At 41.2% G+C, this 20,908-nt stretch overlaps 1 protein-coding gene across 1 annotated transcript in view; it reads left to right on the top strand.

Moving 5' to 3' along the window:
• Positions 1–1,381: 1,381 nt before the first annotated feature.
• IL12RB2 (interleukin 12 receptor subunit beta 2) overlaps positions 1,382–20,908 on the top strand; it is a 65,085-nt gene continuing 45,558 nt past the window's right edge. The window contains exons 1-7 of the mRNA XM_087449229.1: positions 1,382–1,552; positions 3,267–3,378; positions 4,914–5,201; positions 11,494–11,608; positions 12,531–12,715; positions 14,353–14,495; positions 15,450–15,600. Of these exons, the coding sequence (XP_087305355.1) occupies positions 3,303–3,378; positions 4,914–5,201; positions 11,494–11,608; positions 12,531–12,715; positions 14,353–14,495; positions 15,450–15,600 (958 nt within the window). The 5' untranslated portion in view covers positions 1,382–1,552; positions 3,267–3,302. The remainder of the gene's footprint in view (positions 1,553–3,266; positions 3,379–4,913; positions 5,202–11,493; positions 11,609–12,530; positions 12,716–14,352; positions 14,496–15,449; positions 15,601–20,908) is intronic.

The following is a 20,908-nucleotide window of genomic DNA, read 5'->3' as shown; positions in this document are numbered from 1 at the left end:
TGCCTCCAGGCTTTGCACTAACCATTCTCTCTGTCAGGAGAGTTCTTCCTGAGGCTTCGCTTGGCCTGCACCCATCTCAGCTCAAGCTTCCCCTTCTAGAAACACCTTCATTGACCGGCTTCTCTCTTCCCCAGGCTCTGTCTTCCCTTAGCCTCTGTTAATTTCTTCTTTTATCATTATCTGAATTTGTTTGTTATTTCTTTGTTTTCTGTCTCCCTACTCCAGAATATTGGTTCCCTGAGAGCTGAAACCCAGTCTGCCTTGTTCTCTTTTTTGTTCCAAGCCCCTGGCACATAGCAACTGCTTAATACATATTTGTTGAATGAATGACTGAATCAAAGGTGTCTGAGCTGAGTTGGGGTGGATGAGTAAGACTTGGCTGGTCTAAGAACAGTGGAAAGGTAAGAGAATAGCCTGAACAAAGACATAGAAGCGTGAACTGACATGAGATGTGCAAGGGAACTATAAACAGCTCAGTGTTACTAGACAGTAGAGTGTCAGCAGAGAGTGGTGGTAGATTGGCTGATGATGAAGACAGGAATTAGCTCACAGAGGCCACTGTATGCCATGGCCTTGGACTTTATGGTTTAGAAAGATGGTAACTGTCAGATTCTATTTAGATCAGCATTTCTCAAATTTTTTAACCAAGACTCACAAGAAATCCATTTTATATTATCTGTAAACTGAGATCCATTTCCAGATTTTGGAAGCAACCACATTCCTTGGCTCATGGCCCCCTTCCTCCATCTTCAAAGCCAGGAACAGCAGGTCCAGTCCTTCTCACATCAGAGCTCGTTGACTGACTCTTCTGCCTCCCTCATGCACTTTTAAGGACACACGTAATTAGATTGGGCCCATTTGAATAATCCGGGATAATCTCCCCATCTCAAGGTCCTTAATTTTAATCACATCTCCAAAGTCCCTTTGTCATGCAACATAATATATTCACAGGTTCTAGGGATTAAGGCATGGACATCTTTTTTGGGCCATTATTCTGCCTACCATGGGGATGTTTATAGGGAGTTTTCTATAGCTCATAATCCTCCCCCCACATCCCGTCTTTCTTTCAATAAACATTTGTTGAGTACTCTTTCCCAGTGCTAAGTGCTGGCGTACAGCAGTGAGTAAGACAGTCAATGTTCTTGCTTTCATGGTGGCTTAAATTCTAGCACAAAGATAGATGACAAGCAAGTAATCAAGTAAGTAAACAAGAGAGTTACAGACTGTACCATGAAGGCAATAAGGCGATGAGCAGAAAGGAGCTGGGCAGGGCCACTTTGACTAGGTGGTCAGGGAGGGGCTCTCTGAGGAAGTGACACATGATCTGAGATCTGAAGGATATAAGTCAGCTGCTAAGAATCAGGGGAAGAGGATTCTAGCAGAGGAAATGGCAAGTACAGAGTCCTCCAGGCAACAAAGTGCGTGTCTTGTTCAAGGAGCAGCCTGAAGGCCAGTGTGAATGGAGCACAGCGAGCACAGCAAAAAAGTAGAGCGAATGATGGTGGCAAGATGGGACGAGTGAGGCCATGCAGTGGCTGAGAGACTGTGTGTGGTAAGGACTTTGGATTTTATTCTGACAGCAGTGGGGACCTGTCGAAGCGTTTTAAATAATGGCGGTATTAAGCAGATAATATAATCTGATTTATGTTTTTTAAAAGGTGGTCAGCTATGTGAAAGTGACTTAGAAAGGGGCAAGGATGGATTGAGAGACACATTAAGGGTCTACTGTAGTCGTCTAGGGGAGAGATGACCGTCGTTTGGACTAGGGTGAGGACGGTACAAATGGAGAGAAGGGGATTCATCTGTGATACATTTTGGAGATAAAATTGACAGGACTTAGTGATGGTTTGGTTGTGGGGCGTGAAGAAGACAGTGGAATCAAGGATGACTTCCAGGTTTTTGAGCAAGTTAAGGGATAACAATGGTATTCACTGAGATAGAAAAGGCTGGAGGAAGAACCAGATTGGAGAAGAGAGACAAAAATTCGAATGAATATGTTGATACTGAGCAGTCTGTTAGACGTCCGAGAAGTGATGCCAAGGAGACAGACATAGGACACTGGAGCTCAGAGAGATGTCTGAGTTGAAGATGTGCATCTGAGAGTCTTTAGCATAGACGACGTCTGGAGCCAGGTGACCAGATGAGATGCCCCAGGAGACAGTGGAAATGGAGAAATAATGTTTGGAGTGTGCTGAGGTCCTCCAAGAGCTGAAAGCCGGGAGGAGGAGGAAGAGCAACCGGTAAAGGCTGTTGAAGAGATGCCAGTATTATTCGGGGCTTCCCTGGGTGATGACCAGCCTGGAGGAAGAGGCGTCAAAGGAGCAAGTGGGCACTTTCCTAGAAGCCCACCGGGGCACGACCATCGTATCTGTAGCACTTAACCTCGTGCCTGGCACGTGAAAGGTAGCCATCACTGTTGAATGAACAAGTGAATGTTTCTGGGGCTCTCCAATACATCTGGCACGTTTCTAGGTATGGGAATAAGAGGTGAACATTTGCATTGGCTGGTTCCCAGTGGCCTGACATCACAGAACTTTCCAGCCTACTTTCTGAATTTTTAGCCCACCTCTAATAGAATTTAGAGAATTTGCTAATGACTGGTAGAGCCATTCCTTAGGTTTAAATCTGGAAACAATTGGAGATCACCAGCGTGCATATTCCACACCATTCAAGAAAAAGATACTTAAGTAATAAACAAGCAAACAAACAAGGAAAATTGAACTTCTATCGAAAACCCAAACAACCCCCTCAAACCCTTGGGATTTATTTCTTACTGCCAAAGAGATCAATCTTTTACTAAGTTCCAGGGGGGTTTTGAGCCATTTTTTAATCTCCTATTACTTCCAGAAGCACTTGACCAAATCAGAAATTCTCATTAGTCTGGGGATTTAACATGACTGTGTTTGACTATGAAGATGCAGCCCTGTTTGGAAGAAAAAAAATTTTGTGTGGGCCTGAGGCTCAGAAGGTTCAGTACCTTTCCCCTGGTCTCAAAGTATTTAAACCTAGTTCCAAAGGACTCCAAAGGCCGTATCTCTTTTTCCACCCTTTGCTGACCCCAAGAAGCTTAAGTGACATAGGGGTTAGAAGTGGGTAAGATTTTCAGTTTACTAGTTGTAAAGGTGTACTTCATTTTTTAAAAATAACAAACAAAATCTTGGTAATATGGAGAAAGGTAAAGGGGCATTTTTAGCCCTTCTCAATGATGTTGGTTCTGGCATTTTCTGAATGTATTTAACATGAATGAATTTGTCTTCTTTTACAAGAAAAAATACAGAGGCGTATTCCAGAGTTGACTGTTGATGGCATATACAGTTAGAGGGTGCTTATTGGCACTTATTTTTATCATCATGTTGCTGTTGGTTAAGGCAAAAATAGGTAAGGTATTTCTGTTTGTTATCTAGTCTGTGAAATTATTTGTGGTTTAAATTCTCAGTTACAGATAAAATATGCATTTGTGGTAAATGTTCTGGTAGTTGATCTTTTATAATCAATCTTCTGTCATGTTTAAGTAGGTAAGTCTGGTTCTATGTCTGTAACTAATATGTATTTTATTTAATCTACACTCATGATTAATGTAAGAGTCTAATCATATCGTTTCCTCTTAAAAATGTGTCTGGGTAATAAAGCTAGAATGTTTCATATTGCAGTGCTTTTTAACAGAGGGTATTCATGGGTGAATTCAGCTATGCTAAAAAAATAATGGCTGGCATTTTCTTTGGTTTTTTTATTGGGAGCTTACTTTTGACTTTCTGGCCCATTAGGATCAAAGAAGATTAAAAACACAGAAAACAAACATATAAATAAGATAAGAGAGGGAAAGAGACTTAATTTTAGTCATGAAAATAAAAATGAGAACTTTTTATCTTAAATGAATTTTCAGTATTTCCTGTATTTGGTTTAAATAACTTCTTTACCTGTTCCCGTTCGTGGGTGTTGATCCAAGCAGTCTTACAGTTACCCAAGGAAGATTTTCAGTGGAGGCTTTACATCACATCTAAAAATTCAGGGGGAATCTATAATTCTGACATTCTTTCCTTGGCAGTTACTGAGTACCACCAAAACCTGTTAATTTCTGAATAGTTGTTGTATTTATTGACACAAAAACTTCTGGAGAGTGACAGTGACCTCTCTTTTAAATCAGAGTTTAAAGTAGTACCCGGCATATCATAAATAGCATGGAGAACTCCTTCAAAAAGAAGAATACATTCATGTAATTTCATGTTAGCTGTATTGGGCAGTGGTTCATCCAGCCCAGGGTCTTACATCTTGAAGGAATACCAAAATATGGCATGGGAAGACCTAATTTCCATCCTTGGTGCCAGCTGCGGACACGCCAGAGCCCCTGAATATTTTCTCTTTGTTATAAAATAATGTTATAGATCACACATACTTTACACCACTAATACAGCAAGAGGGGAAAGTATTCCCGTCTGCCCCTTAATATTTGTAATAGCCTTTTAAAACTGTCTTTTTTTTCTTTTTTGGCATGAGTATTGAAGTAAGGTTTATAAATCATAAATGGGGATGGAAACAAATGTGATTTATTCTGGAAAGTACTTGTTAGTAGTCTGATGAATAATTTGCGTATGAGAGAGAGAGTTTTTCCTGGAACTGTGTTCCTGAATGTTCTTCCAACCCTATTTTCTCCCCACTTTCCTATTTGTAGTTCTGGTTATAGTATTACTAGGTTGAAAAGGATGCATATTTTAATGCAAATACAGTTAGACTTTAATATGGTTGCCTCCTGCTCTCATTGTGCATCGCCAGTGCAGCCAGAGCAATGTAGGTTATTTATATTTCCATGATTCAATGGGGTTAATTTTACCCTGCTTTTGGGAATTATACAACTCTCCATTTTAAAATGGGTTTCCCATGTGCCAACTGAGTATTGCATTTGTGTCTTCTTGCAGATGTGTGTAAGAGAGGAGATGTGACTGTGAAGCCTTCCCATGTCATTTCCCTTGGATCAGCTGTCAATATCTCGTGCTCTTTGAAGCCCAAACAAGTCTGCTCGCCATATTCCCGTTTTAACACGTTAATCCTCTACCAGTTCCACAGAAGAATCCGTTTTCAGCGTGGTGACTCTCTCAGTTCTCAAGTCACAGATCTTCCCCTGGGTACAACTCTGTTTGTCTGCAAACTGGCCTGTGGCAGTAGTGACGAGATTCAAATATGTGGGGCAGAAATCTCAGTTGGTGGTGAGCGTTCCATTCTGAATTCCTAAAAATTGATGATCTTTGGGTATTTGTTATGTATTAAACAGAAATCCAAATATAGGGCAGTGTTCCTTCTTCTCCGACCACATGGATATATTTTATCTTGATAGCAACATAAGCACCTCAATGTGAGAAGTCCAGAAACCAATAGCATTGGGGTCTCATTTGGTAAGTTTCTCTTCTCCTCCTCGTCCTCTTCCTCCTCCTCCTCCTCCTTCTTCTTCTTCTTCTTCCTCTTCCTCTTCTTCTCTCTTTCTCTCCTCTTTTTGGCTATTAAGCCCATTTACCTATTGTCCTTGGACTGCAATGGCAGGAAAATGGATCTCTGCAGCTGAGTCTTCATGCCTTCTTGACTTAGGAGAATTTGTTCAAAGCCACAACCTCCTAAAAAGAGGAAAAAGATGTCTCTTTCGACTTTTGCAGCCCCGGCTGATTGCCCAAGGCTGAGAGCTTCTCCCCTCTCTAACGCAATGCATTGCGTAGAAAATCGTTCTTCCATCCACACCCACGCCTGACTACTGGCTATCATACTTAACAGAGGTTAAAAGAGAACTATCATTGTACTTGCTATGTTTTCTTGGGTTTTCTAGAAAACTGCCTGAGGCAAAACTGATGTGCTAACACTTCATGTGGGTGGCGGGGCTGGGGGAGGTGTGGTACAGTTCTAGAGAGTGAGGGAGTGAGCCAGGAAAGGAACAAAGCAAACATGAGGTGGTTTTGTTACTGAGCTGGCCACAGCGTCTACAGAAAAGACAGCTGGTTGCTTGGTCACTAGGGACATCCCCAGAAAGAACGTATGGAAATACAATGACAGGAGAAGGAGAAAAGAATTAAGCTGTCTGTCATTGGTCAAAGTTCATCCACAGGGCATCAACTCCCCCCACTGCTGGCTTGCACTGCTGGTCCCTCCAGGCAGCTGCTGGGAGTAAGAACTAAGACATCAAAGTTGGCGTCTGCAGCATGAGCCACAATGCACAGGATAGGCCAGCAGCACACCCTCCTGCAGCTTGCAGCCTGCAGCCTGCAGCCTTGAAGGCCCAACCTGGCAAGCTGACGAGCATGCATGGGCCCTGAGTGGTCCCATGGCGCTCCGTGCCTCTGTGGTTCCAGGGAAGCTCAGAGCGGCAGGCAAGAGGCATGAGGAGGGTAGGAGGACTTGCTACTGCAGGCTGGCTGACCAAGATGCAAGGACAGGGTCCCTGTCGGAAAGACAGTGATGTAGAGCTCAATGAGACACTCAGGAAAGATGGAAACCTCTTCTCTGTGACCTATAAGGATATGGTTAATACCAGGCAACTGAGGGCCACCAGAAGCATTGAGCAGAACACCTAGCAAATGACCAAACGAATCCCTGGGGGGTAAGGAGGCATAGACTTGGTCCAGTACTCCTCTTCCAGCACAGGGCCTCCTGTGCACACCACTTACGGGTCAGGCCCGTTCAGCTCTGACAGCCTGTGGGGTAGTGAAAGGACCACGGGCTCTGAGTCCCAAGCCTGCCACTAGCAGTGTACCATTAGACAATTTCAATTCTCTGAGCCTCAGTTTCTCCATCTGTGTTGTGGAGATGCTAACACCTTCCTCATACGATGGTGTGGTGATTGGATGACACCTTGTACACAGAGGGCTTGGTCTAGGACCAGGCACACAGGGCGCTGAGGTGATGGGCGCTAGGGTTGCTGTTCCATCTGGTTCTACTCTTTTCTTTGTGTGTACAGCATGCTGGTGCTCACCTCCCTTGTCCTCAGAACACCTGAATATTTCACCCAGGTAATTCGTCATCTTACTAGACCAGCCTTGCCCCTTTGTATTAGACATTCCCAGCCCTGCGACGTCAGCTCCAGGTGTCCACCACGCCGCTGGGGCTTTCTTCTTCTTTAGGAGGCTAACCACAGCCTGGGAGTCGGCATCCTTGCATGTGTCCTTGGCCATTCCAGTCCATTTGCTGTCTTTGCTCAGATACACGAGAGTGCTGCGACCCTCTCCCTTGTTGCACTCTTCTATCCAGAGTGTGGGGGTGCACTCGTGACGGCGTGAGCATCGAAAGATCTGGGGGATGGTGCAGAGTGTCTGTCACGGTGCAGCTCAGTTGGGTGGTGCTGCAGAGTGTTGCTTGTGCAACGTGCTTGAGTGGTAACCACACCATCAAATGGCTGCTCTATGAGCAAGTTTAGCACCTTTGAGGTGAAGGGGTGACTGGAAGCAGCACGTTTTTCTGAGTATGGCTAGTCATTCCAAGAAGAGACACCATGAATGTTGGTTTCACCCAGGGTAGTGAGCTTAATTCTGTCTAATGAGGGAGGAAGCAGCCCCTTTTCTTCTTTGTGATAAGTGGAGGTCCATAGTTCCTTTGCATATCCTGGGAGGGCCGGTCATAGCTGGCAGGTTCTTCAGAACTGGGGATGGGTAAACAGCCTCTAAGCCTTTTCTTCCCAGCCCCTTCCTGGGCCTGTGCTGCTCTGCTGCCCAGAGTTCATGTAACTGTGTAGTAACCCGGCAGTCAGTGCTCCAGCGTGACCTCATAGGATTGATCTACAATCTGCTTAGACAATCAAGGCAACAAGTGAAAGATGACGGATTTTGGCTGGATTGTTTTCAACATATGCTTGGCTGTTGATTATTTCCGAAAGCTATGTTTCTAAAACTTTTTATTTCCCATAATAAGTGGGGGTCTTAAAAACAGTAACAACCATAATACTTATAATGATTGTTTATATTGTAAGCTCTTTTAATCTTCAGAGGCTTTGATTTCTGGCCCTTACTTGGCATCTCTATTATGCATTTGTGTTGAGGAGAATTAGGTCTGGTTTCCCCTGGGACCAACAGTCTCTGTCAAAACTAAGTCCTACGCTGAAGTAGACACCTGATTTCATGGTCCAAGGACCTCACACTGAGAAAGATGACTTGATATGTGCGTAAAAGCTATGATCTTTAAAACAAGAGTCTCTGCAAACTCTGAGGAGTAAAGGTGAGAATGAGAACTAATTTTTTCATTATGTAAAAGTGCCAGGAACTTTATATCTCCTTTGGTCACCAGAAGACCTTGTGAAGGGTTAGGGTAAAGATGGTGGTTTGAACATATGTATTTACTTTCATTCCCCCTGAAATAAAGCCAAGATGCAATAAAGAAAGTTTTCTAGAGGCACAAACACTAAAGGACAACAAAGTGGGAGGGTAGATGCATCAGCAAAATTTTGGGTGCTGGAAAGCAGGTGGATGAGTGATATCTGGCTTAACCAACAGCTGAGAGTGACAAAAGTCGAGGTGCAACCTGATTTAATGCAGAAGTTCCCACCCTAGAAGGACTCAGAAATTGGTAGTACCATGTCCTTCTGAGAGTGAGGGTAAAAGTGGGGCTAAAAATGAGAGATTTGATTGAGAATCTATTTCAAGAACAGATTCTTAGATCCCCTTTCTACTGCCGTGCAGCCAGTCACACTCCAGTTCACTGGCTTAAGACTGGAGGCTTCTTATCTGAGGGTCTCTGGCCTAGTTTCAGCCAGTGCAGCTGAGATTGGTGGGACCATACTGAAAAACAGAGGGATTAAAGGAACACTTACATACAGCTCCCTTCAGGCCTGTACCCTCCTCCAGGCAGATTAGAAAATCCTTTTCCGGGAAATGTGACCTGGCCAAGAGGAAATATCTAAAATTATTGACAACAGAGGTTCCCAAGAGAACCTAGCAGATCATCCTGGAGTGAAACCCAGAGTCAGCAAGTTCCCTCAAGGGACTCACGTGCAGAGCTCCAGCCTGTAAGTTGGTGACACTCCTGTCTGGTGAAAATATGGGGATCTGAGGACAATGTCTAAAACGAAGGGCAGAAACCAAAACAAACGTGGAACAAAGTGTATAAGGAAAGTGGAAGAGATAGAGTGTATTCAGGGAGAAGAAATGTTAAAAAACAAAAACTATCCTTGATATCCTTAGAGAATTGAGAAAATATTGCATACAGAACAAAAATAGGATGCTATAAAAAGGAAATATTCAGAGAATAGAAAAAATGCCCCCTTCCCCCAAAAATGAAAAGCAGAAGTGAAAAACCAATGGGAGTGTAGAAATATAAACTGAGGAGGTTTTTCCTTCATAGTAGAGACCAAGAGGTTTAAAATATAGGGGATAGAATGTAAAATTAGAGGAAAGTCCAACCTATGAAAACTATGAGTTTTTAGAAAGAAAAAAACAGAGAGGAGAGAATCATCAGAGAAATAATTCAAGAACATTTCCCAAACTAAAGGACAAAAGTTCCCAGAATGCATGAACTCATTGAGAATCAATAAGAATGAAGGAAAATAGACCCTCATTAAGCACATCTTTGTGAAAATTCAGAATAGTGGGGACAAAGAGAAGATTCTAGAATTTTCTGAAGAGGAAAAATAATCTATTACAATGGTTCAAGAATCAGAATGTCTTCAGGCTTCTCAACAGCAACCTAGAATGTAGATGACAACAGAGCATTGCCTTCAGAATCTTGAATGAAAGTTCTTTTCAACCTAGAATTCTATACTCAACCAAACTGTCAGTCAAGTGTGAAAGTAGAAAAAAGACATTTTTAACCATGCTCAAAATATTACCTCCCCTGCACCCTTTCCCAGGAAACTACTGGAGGATATGCTTCATCAATACAAGTAATTAAATCAAGGAAGAAGAAAGCATTGCATCTAAGAAACAGGAAATCCAGCACAATAAAAAGGAGAAGAAGGAATTTCCGGGATACTGAGGACTGGCAATTCCAGAATGGCAGCTGCATACCAGGCATAGAGGCAGACTCATCTTATTGGAAAGTTCACAAGGCTCCAAGAAAGAGGATTTCAAGCAGATGAAACTAATAGAATTCTCAATGTGTCTGAATATGTTGAACAGTGACTCAGATAATTGGCTTGAGAACTTAGAATTATGTTATTAATAAGAAAACTAAAAAAAAGGAAAACAAGGCAATTAATTACTAACTCCAAGATAAACAAAAAGTTGTACAAAAAATGAAAAGTTAATGTATTTTACGTGGCTCACTTACAAGTAGTTGTGTATATAGATGTATAAAATATATATATATATACATACACATACAAGGAAGTGTCTATTATTCTAGGAAAAGAAAGAGTTTATTATTCCATTAAACAAAACTATATGAGCTACATATTGTTACACCCATTTTATAGATGAAGAAACTGAAGTCCCGAGAAGTTCATTTGGCCAAGGTCACACAGTGGGTAGTTACTGTGCCCAGGTCCATGGTGTGTGCTGAGGACAAAAAAAATTTATTCCATCAATTACAGCTTTTTTTGGTGCAGACAATGTCTAGGGCTTCAATGGTAAACTTGTTTTATCTCACCCAAAGGAAATATCTTTCGACATGTGGGGCTCAGTATTAGGGTAGAATGAGATGACCGAGCAACAGAGTATTTTCTCTCACCTCCATGAAATCTGAGAAACTCCTGGCTTTAGGTTCTGTCTTTGACTATAAAATGGCTTCATTTAAAAAAAACACATCTTGCGATAGATGGGACCACGCCTGCCTTGTACTCGTTTGTATCTCCACAGCAAGCCCTGTGCCTAGCCAGGGAAGGTACTCACTGTCTATGTATATAGAGAATTCATTTATAGATGTTCATAAGGTGCTCCAAGTGATGCTGCAGAGATCAGATTTAGGTGGTACAGCCCAGAAGGACATGACTAGGGCCAGTGGGTAGAAGTGCCTTGGCAGCAAATTTCAGGTCAATGGAGAAAAAGAGCTCCTAATTTTTAAAGGCTTCTAATATTTGAATGGGCTTCATTCTAAAAAAGTGAACTCATCATCACCAGGGGTCATGGAGCTGTGCTGGGTGTTCACCTGTCAAGGGGAACAGGAGCGTATGGTGATGAAAGGCTTGGACTCAAGTCGGCCACACCTGAGCTGGAGCCCTCATTCTGCCACTTCATAGTTTTGTAATGGTTTTGGGCAAGATACTTAACCTCTAAGTCTTAGTCTCTTCTTTGGTAGAATGTAGATAGTAATAGTATGTACTTGATGTGGCTGCTCTGATGTCTAATTGAGAAAAACCACGCACAGAACACTTAGGACAGGACTTGGCTTATAGCAAGTGTTTGATCCATATTCACTGTTGTTACTATTGTCATTAGAAGAAATTCATCTTCAGAGGCAAATTTGAACTTGATAGAATCTAAAATAGTTCCCAGCTCTTTTGGGTATGGGAGATGTAGAGGAAGTATTGTTATCCTGTTGGCAAATAATAACCATGTAATTGAAATATCACCTGTGTGCTTATTCTTTTTAAAGTTGTTCCAGAACAGCCTCAAAACTTATCTTGCATACAGAAGGGAGAACGTGGGACAGTGGCCTGCACCTGGGACAGAGGTCGGGACACGCACCTGTACACGGCATATACTTTACAGTGAGTGAGATACTGCATTTTTGCAGCTTTTTTGTAGGTCTTCTCTTAGATGATTTTGACAAATATCTAACAGTTCTGGTTTTACCAGAGAGAAGAAGCAATAGACACCTCAAGATAGTTAGACACTTAAAAAAATTCTAGTGTTCATCTATGAAAACTTGTTCATCCATCTGAAGGGTGAGAACGTGTGTCTTGGGTCTTAGATCTAATTCAGAGTTCTCTTCAGGGCATCTGAGGCCTAAGCTGTGGACATTCTTCCCTGCTCTACTAGCGTTGAACTGGCTGAATTATATCCCTTCCCCCTTTTGCACTTGCAGACTCTTGGGGTCATGATATGTAAATAGACTCTTCATGTGGTAGCTTTCCATTAGCCTTGGAGGAGTTTCTTTTTAAAGTACCTTTGCGTGACCTGAAGAGTCCGTACAAAGAGAGAATCTGGGAGATTCTTTTTCTTGGAGTTGATCCATAATCCCATCCAAAGATCCAGCTGGTTTGCACCATGCCTAAGTGAGCAGGAGAAGGGGGATAGGAAGTGGGGCCCAGGGTTCCGATCTGTACTGGGAGCTGGCGCTTCTGTGCTGTAAATGCCAAGGTGGCCATGGATCCTTTGGATACTGACTGGATCTGCCCTGAGGATTTAAGATGTCAGCCAGGGTTTTGGGAATTCAGGCAATGAAGGGATGGTACTCGTCTATACGAACGTCAAAAAATTCTCAGTCCTACCAAAAAAAGGGAGGGGGGGAGGTATGGTTCTATTTATGATCATAAAATACAAATATTCCCATAGTGCATCCCCTAGTAATAAAACTGACTTTTAAAAAAAGTGTAGAATTTAAATACTTGAACACTTTGTTCTTTTGTGATCAAAGGACGCAGTAGCACATAAAGTATCTTGCTAAACACAGTTGTCTTTTATTTACAGGTTAAATGGACCAAAAAACTTAGCTTGGCAGAAGCAATGTAATGATCATTATTGTGACCATTTGGACCTTGGAATCAACCTAACCCCTGAGTCGCCTGAATCCAGTTACACAGCCGAGGTTACTGCTGTCAACAGTCTTGGGAGCGCTTCTTCACTTCCATCTACATTCACGTGGCTGGACATAGGTACGTATGATTTCACTCTTTGTAAGTGTCATTCATTGGCGCATGGACGTTATTTTAGAAATCACTCGAATATTCTATATGATTGTTTCAAAAGAGACAGTGGTTGATGGAAAGTGGCCAATAGGCATAGGCAAAGGATAGACGTTACCTTGATCCAAGTAAAAGGGTCTGTGAGCCTAGAGCTACGTAGAGCTGGCTGTACAAAATGGGATAGTCAACATTATTCTCTCTCGGAGAAATAAGAGCCCCGGCTTCAAATCCCAGGAAAGCACCCACCGTCAGTCATACCATCCACCTGAGGAGGGGGTCCTGTGAGGTTATTTGAGAAGCTCAGTGCAGGCCCCCCTTGGTGGAGGTGTCTTTCTACCCCCGTGAGTGCCCCACTGTTCTAAGATAGACTACCTGTAGGCCTGCCGGGCGAGGGCAACCAGGTGCAAACTATAAATAAAAGAGTATCAAGGTTCGGATGCATCTTGCTCCAAGAATACCTATCTCCAGTCAGCTTGGGAGCTGCAGTGAGCCAGTCCCCGCACATTTCTGACAGTTGTATCAGAGGCTAGTCTCAGGCATTCCCGAATTCTGACGTCCCAGGCAGAGCCTGGGCTTCTGGCCTGCCTGAAATTCCGGCCTCACATGCTATGTCTCTCATCTCTCTTCCCACAGCACGTCTTTGCACACATACTGCTAACTGTGAGTCTGCACCTAGGCATTTCCTGTACATTTTCCCATCACACTTCTCCCCATCCTACCTTCCATCTCTCTATGTTGACTGTTCATCTCTAAGCCACCTTCTTTCTCTCTCATTCTTTTCTTCTGTTACCTTCTGTTCCAGTGTCCCTTTCCTAGGACTTTTCCTACCAACATTTCTTCTCCTTCTGAGGAGATCACCACAAGCCACCTCTGCCTTCTCAGGCACTGGAATTGAATTCTTGGGTTTGGCACATTTTGTTGTGGTTAGTGGCGTCGAGTGGATTCGGACTCCTAACGCCCCCGTCTGTGCACAGCAGAGAGGAACCCTGCCCGGTCTTTGTGTGCTGTCGTCTCACCTTCTCAGCTTCTGGCACTGTATCAGATAGTGCTTTGCTGCTATCCATAGGGTTTTTCAGAAGCGGGTAGCCAGGTCCTTCTTCTTAGTCTGTCTTAGTCTAGAAGCTCCCCTGAAACCTGTCCGCATGGGTGACCCTGCTAGTATTTGAAATACTGGTGGCATAGCTTTCAGCATCAGAGCAACACACAGCTGCCACAGTATGACAACCACAAACAGGTGGTTTGGTTCCCTGACCAGGAATCGAACCCCGAGAGAGCACTGAATCTTAACCACTAGACCACCAAGGCTGGCACGCTGGTTTTCTTTAAATCATTGGATTAAATGGAATTGACACTATCACAATGGTGGTGGTAGTTTATTTAGTAAAATGAGGGTAGATTAAGGGGAATTATTTTAATGATTACAAGTGAATCAAACTTTTTCTTCTTTCTAAAAGCCAGGGACTTCTCTCTTGTGTATTTCACCATATTTGGTAGTTGTGCATCTTAGAAATGAGTTTCGTTCAATTCTTTATATCTCACATCAATGCATATGGCAATTTTGGATCTTGGAGCCTGAATAACACCTTTTTGTTTGTCCTGGTTTCTAGTGAGGCCTCTTCCTCCATGGGACATCAGAATCAAATTCGTAAATGCTTCTGTGAGCAGATGTACCCTTCAGTGGAGAGACGAGGGGCTGGTGCTACTCAATCGACTCAGATATCGGCCCAGCAACAGCAAGTCCTGGAATACGGTAATGGGCTTTTGAGAGAGGAGCAAACAGGGGGCGTTCTTAGTGTCACTGCTCAGATCTCTCTTTTCATACCAGCAAAATAGGGAGTTGGAGAATATTTAGCCCAAAAGTAAACACTTCAGATATACCAGAAAGTCATATACACCTCTATTAAAAAATATCTTAAATTTGACCACTCATTCTGAAATTTTGTAAGCCACGGCCTTCTGTAAACCCATATTAATTTTCTACAATTTATTTAAAGGACTCATTTCTCCTTGTTATTCTACTCCTTGACCCATTATTACTTTTTAGTAATTTTTTAACATATTGGAAAGAGAAATATTAGGGAATGCCCATAAAGGCTTATATGGAATTGAATTTTCCAAAGATAAAGCTCCACACTTTGATATAATATTAGGCATTACATTTTTTACAATAAAAAGTATGGGATTATAATTCCTTCCAGTATTTTTATAAAATATAATGGTTTACAATAACAAAGGATCAGTTCCACATATAGCTAGTACTCGAGAGGTATAATAATCAAATTTTTCTTATATAATTAAAGTTTTCTATTTGAACCCCGTTCTATGTCTGTGTTAAAACAGTCATCACATTCTAATTGTAACCAAATAAAAAATAATCTCTAGTGTAGAAACTTCTCCAAAACCTTTTTGAAAATTAGTAGTTTTTAACCTTTACTCGTTTTCAGCTGGTTTCAGGATCCCCCTAGAAACCCATATAGATGGGTTCTTAGACCTAGGAGATTTTGTTTTTGTTTTTTTGAGAAGCTATTATTTCAGATTAATGTCATATGTATTCAGCAACCCAGTCGTCGATATTTCTTCTTATCAAATGACAGATCTGAAAAAATAAAAAGGGTTATCTGACCTAGTTTCTTACCTTTATGTTAAAATTCTGTAAATTAGTTTAGTGTTAATAGACACCTTTAAAAATCTTGTCTGATTCAAGGTTAATGCTACAAATGCCAGAGGAAGACATGATTTGCTGGATCTGAAACCCTTTACAGAATATGAATTTCAGATTTCCTCTAAGCTGCATCTTTATAAAGGTAGCTGGAGTGATTGGAGTGAACCATTGAGAACACAGACACCAGAGGAAGGTATGTGTCAAAAGAAAAAAAAAACAGGTGGATGGAAGGGGAGGAAAGAAAGGGGGGGGAGAGGAAGATGCAGTGATTCTCTTGGAATAGAATCTCTAAAGTACTGGTACTGCGTGCATTAATTAACAAGTTCATTTTGACATTAACTTAAGTGCTAGAACTGTCCAGGGAGATGTGTTTATATTGCTAGGAAATTTTTAACATTAGATAATGTTTGCCACGTGTTGTCATGTTGATTACAAGCCTGTGACCAGTAATGTTTGGTTATAACTCTTATTTCTGTTTCACGTACTAGCTCGGTAATCTTATTCCACAAAGCTACACCAGTAATTATTTCCATTCCTTTATAGTTAAACCTTGAAATGTTTTACCTTTTGGATTCTATGAAAATTAATATGGCTCTATAAGTCATACTAAAAGCTTGAAAGAAGGTAGACTCTGTATACATAACATTTTAAAATAAAATTTAACATCCAGCAATCCTGTCTCCTCCAAATATCGCAGCCCTGCGCTTCTTCAAGCCTTTGGTCCTCACCGCTCAGATGTGTGCCACCAGACTGCCCGTAGCTATGACAAAGATGTCAAATATATTTTTCAGTCTGATGGACTTTTCTTTTTGGTAATTATTGGGAAGACAATTTTATTGAAGTGTAATCAAATATTTTCTTGAAGCAAAAATGTTTATATGAACTTTATGCCAATATTAACAAATACTGTTTTGTGTCTTGGAGACACAAGACAGCCATCTGAATATTAGTTTTCAAAACCACTCAATTAGTGATGTGGTATAGAACTTTTCATAATTTGTGTAAATTTGGCTCAGATGAAAAATTGTTGGCATATAATCCATTGCTTTATTATCTGGAGATTTTGAAGCATTCATGTGAGAAAATCTAAGTGCTTATTTGTGAAAGTTATGGATCCGTGTGCATGTAAACTGGCCTCATGATTAAGTTACATTCATTTTCTGTGAGCTACTAATGGTGTTTGGTAACTGATGACACTTATCAATGATACCCCAATGACGCTCGAGGACCTAAAGAGCCTATTAATAAAATATAATACCTAATATATAAATTGTAGAATCAATGTATATTCTTCCTTTCTTCTTATATTAATTGCATTTCTCTATTTTAAAAAATAATGTTTAAAAATGAATTCATCCAACAAATTGTGATTTATTCCCTTTCATTTTAAGATAAAAATCTCTAAAGTTGAGCCACTTGCTCTCTGCTTAAATGCTTGTCATTTTTATAATCCAGAACTTACTCCTGTTATAGTGTTACTGCACATAGTCAAAGGAACATATTTTTAAAAAATACCTCATGGATTAGATTTTGTTTATACATAGTACAGATAAAATTCTTGAAAATGGGCCATTTTTATGTCCAAGTACAAGGTAGTAAACAGGCTAAGATGTTTTTAAGTTATATCATGTTAAACTAAACTATAAACCAGGGAAACTCTGGGCTTGTGAATTCTTATTCTCAATCACATTTGAGGATGACCTGTTTAGAGATGTGTGAAAAGATTTTTCTTTTTTTTTTCTCTAAGTGTTTATCTGTTGAATTAAAAACCCCTCAAGGTAGGATGGTAACTTTCTCATATCCTATAAAATAAACCACCATCGTAACAGTGAATGCCGTACCTTGTTATGTTACAAACTCGTGGATGGTTATGAATGGACCCGAGAAAGCTGGCTTATTTAGAGTAACTGCAGGCGTTCATGAAGAGAGAAACCGTGCTCTGAGATACCACGTTTACCAAGCTCCGTGGGCTTCCTTTCGATGTCTGACTGTCCCTTTTCTGTGTGTGATCTTTTTGTGGGCTGTCTCTTTTCTCCTACTTTAAGCTGCTTGGTTTTCACCTCTTACCACTGTTTCTGTCATCAGTTTCTTTATGAGACACCAACTGATGTAACCCTAAAAGGTGTGAATTTTTTTTTAACACTTCTTCCTTTTAACCCTGTAAATGTGTACTCATATGTAACTTGGCATTTAAAAAAATTACTAGTAAGCTTTTTTTTTTTAGTTACTCTCTAAAACTGTGAATGATCTTAGGATACAGCTCTTTCTCTGCAGCCTTTGCTACTCAAGGCGAAGAGCAACATAATGTCTCCTGGAGGATTAGGCATGCCTATTTATATCATGTCAGCAGAGAATGAGGGTGTTATTTACTCCATATGGCCCTTTCTTGTGTCATTAAATCCAATTCTTGTCATGGTCCTCCATGAAGAACACTTTTTAAATGACGGCTAAGTAAGAGATGGGAGGAAAGAAACCACTTTCCCGTGTTTATGTGGACAGTCCTGCAATCATATCCATTGAAGGCAGGCCAGATACTGGGAAGCGAGAAGCCAGCAGCCATATTTGCTTCTAGTGGGAAAATAGTCTTGAGTTTGGGCTGCATGGTGTCCAGACATGCCTGAGAATACGCCCAGATGTTGGGGGAAGGTGATCCCTCACCACTTCTGACACCCAGGAGGAGACTCCAAAATAAAGATGCATGAGGCGTTCCTTAAAGATGTATTATCAATTAGGTCATTCACTGTTTTTTGAAGCCTTATTTACATGTTTGGTCTTGCTAAACTCTACTGTGGACAGTTAATAAGGGAGGTGTTATGTGCTCACACTTGTGACAGGGTGGTAAAGGAGGAGCCCCCTCCACCACTGAGGTGCTGGCATGAGTGATTGGTGAGAAACCCTCAATGAGGGAGAAAATGCAGGGTTACCAGCTGCAGCCACCCTTTCCCAGTGAGAAGCTAGGCAATTCATTCGTTCATTTGTAATTTTAAAATATTGCTAACATAGGTTCAGTGTGAAAAATTACATTCTAGAGGTTATTTTGCCATCCTGGTTAGCAAGCATTTCGTAATGGCCTAGCTTAGGGGTCAGCAAACATTTTCTGTAAAGGTCCAGATAGTAAATATTTTCAGCTTTGCGGACCATGTGATCTCTGTCACGACTACTAAAATGTGCTATTGTAGTGTGCAAGCAGCCGTTGACGATATATAAATACATAGACAAAGCTGTGCTCCAATAAAACTCTATTTATGGACACTGAAACTTGAATTTTATGTAATTTTCATATGTCACTAAAAATAATAATTCTTTTGATTAAAAGATTTTCAACCTTTTAAAAACGTAAAAACTCTTCTTAGTTCACGGGCTCTACAAAACAGGGAGCAGGCCAGATTTAGCCCACAGGCCATAGTTTGCTGACTCCTAAACTAGCCAAACTTGAAAGTATCACTCTTGTGTCTTTTTGCCTAAGGCTTGAGGAATTGAGAATGGATGGTTCTTACCTTTCTAAAGAGACTCACATGCAAATATTTTCATTAGAAGGAAACTGTTATGTTTGAGATCCAGTGACAGTCCCTACCCTCTTATTCTCCTCTAAGTCCGGCACCTACCCTGGAAGAAATAAATGCCTGGGCTCGATTATTTGACAAGATGGTGATCACCCCAGTAGGAAGAAATGCTTTCCATGAAGCCCTCCAAACAGAACCCAAAGAAACAAATGTGCTTCTCTGGATGGTCTGTGAGGGATGTGTGTGTGTATCGGGAGCCATGCCCGGTGCTGGGACGTAATGATAACCAGTCAGATCCTCAGGCTCAAAGGCTTGTAGTCTATCTTGGAACATTAGGGAAAGATTCCTGGAGGAGATGACACCAAGAAGAAATGCAAAGTCCAAAGGGAGTCCTGTGGCCTTCCTCTATCTAGAACATATGGCCTCCCAGGTCATTGCAGTAGGAGAAGGGAGCTATTTCCTCCCTGAAGTACTTGATTCTCCTGAATTCTGTGAAGTCGCATGTGCTGGTTTTTATTCTACCTTATTGGCCAATCCTTCTTGGTCTCTTTTGCTGGCCATTTTTCCCTTCTCAACCACAGTCGCTATGGCTTTACACTGGATGGGCTCCCTTCTTTACCCAGGTGACCGTGTCCAGTCCCATGGCTCTAAAACTAGATAGATAGATGATAGATAGATAGATGATGGGTAGGTAGGTAGGTAGACAGATAGATAGATAAATGATAGATAGATAGGTAGATAGATGATAGATAGATAGATAGATAGATAGATAGATAGATAGATAGATAGATATAGATAGAGTATATAGTTTCAGTCCTGGACTCTCTTCAGAATTTCAGATTTACGTTCCAATTGCCTATTTCATATCTTCCTTTAGATGTCAACAGACATCCCAATACCCACGTAACCTAAACAAAAACTTTTATTCTTTCTCCAAAGCAAAATGTTTCCAAACTACTTCTGTTTAAATCTTTTCTATCTCAGTAAATGACACCTCCATCTTCCTAGTTACTCAAGACAAAAATTGAGAAAGTATCCTTAAATTCTCCTTTTCCTCCATTCCCCCATATCAGCAATTGACTCTCCTAAACATATTCAAAATCTGTTCATTCCTTCCATTGCCGCTATGATCATCCTAGTTTTAGCTACTTTCTCATTACAAAGAATAACAAAAAAATGAACACTTAACGAACCCACCATTCAACTTAAATACTATAAAATTACCAATATATTCTTAGCCCTGTCGTGCCTCCCCAGAGGTAACCACTATCCTGGATTGTATGTTTATCATCCTCATACTTTTCTCATAGCTTTCAGAAATGTATGTATCTCTAAACAATAATTAGTTTTGCTTGTTTTTGAACTTAATCAAAATTGTATACTACATGTAATCTTTTGCAACTTACTTTCTTCCCATCAGCTCTGTAACACAATGCCTCCATTGATTGTAGTGTGGATGAAACGTCCCTGCTTCTATTAAGAAACAAGCTCTTTACTTGTGATCTGGATGTTAAGAGGTTATGTTGCTAAAAAAAAAAGAAGATGGAGGGAGTATTCAGCTACATCAAATGCTGCGGCTATGTCCAATGAAATAGGAACAGAGAAGTAACCCTTAGATTTGGCAAAACCATTGCCAACCAGGAGCAGTGTCAGTAGAGTGATGGGAACAGAATCTCAATTGGTGTTGTTTGAGAGTGAATGTGAGGTAAGGGAATAAAGGCAGTGACAATTCACAACTCTTCAAGAAGTTCTGTGAAGAAGAGCAGAGATGGGGGGCTAGCTGGAGCACGATATGGTATTAAGAAATCCTTTGCCTGTTTGTTTTTGTTTTTAGGATCAGAGATAATCAGTGTATTTACAAGGTGATGACAAGGGCCCAGCAGGGAGGGAGAAATGAATGATAGAGGAAAAGTGGGAGAGAGGTCCTTGATAAAGCAGGAGGATGGGATCTAGAACTCAGGTTAAGGGGTTGAATGGAACTAGAGATGCTTCATCCAC

Source organism: Ceratotherium simum, chromosome 2 (genome assembly GCF_057802395.1).
Source record: "Ceratotherium simum simum isolate JZ-2026a chromosome 2, ASM5780239v1, whole genome shotgun sequence".
Taxonomy (NCBI): domain Eukaryota; kingdom Metazoa; phylum Chordata; class Mammalia; order Perissodactyla; family Rhinocerotidae; genus Ceratotherium; species Ceratotherium simum.
Note: the sequence above shows the minus strand (reverse complement) of the source record. Positions and strands in the feature narration are given on the sequence as shown.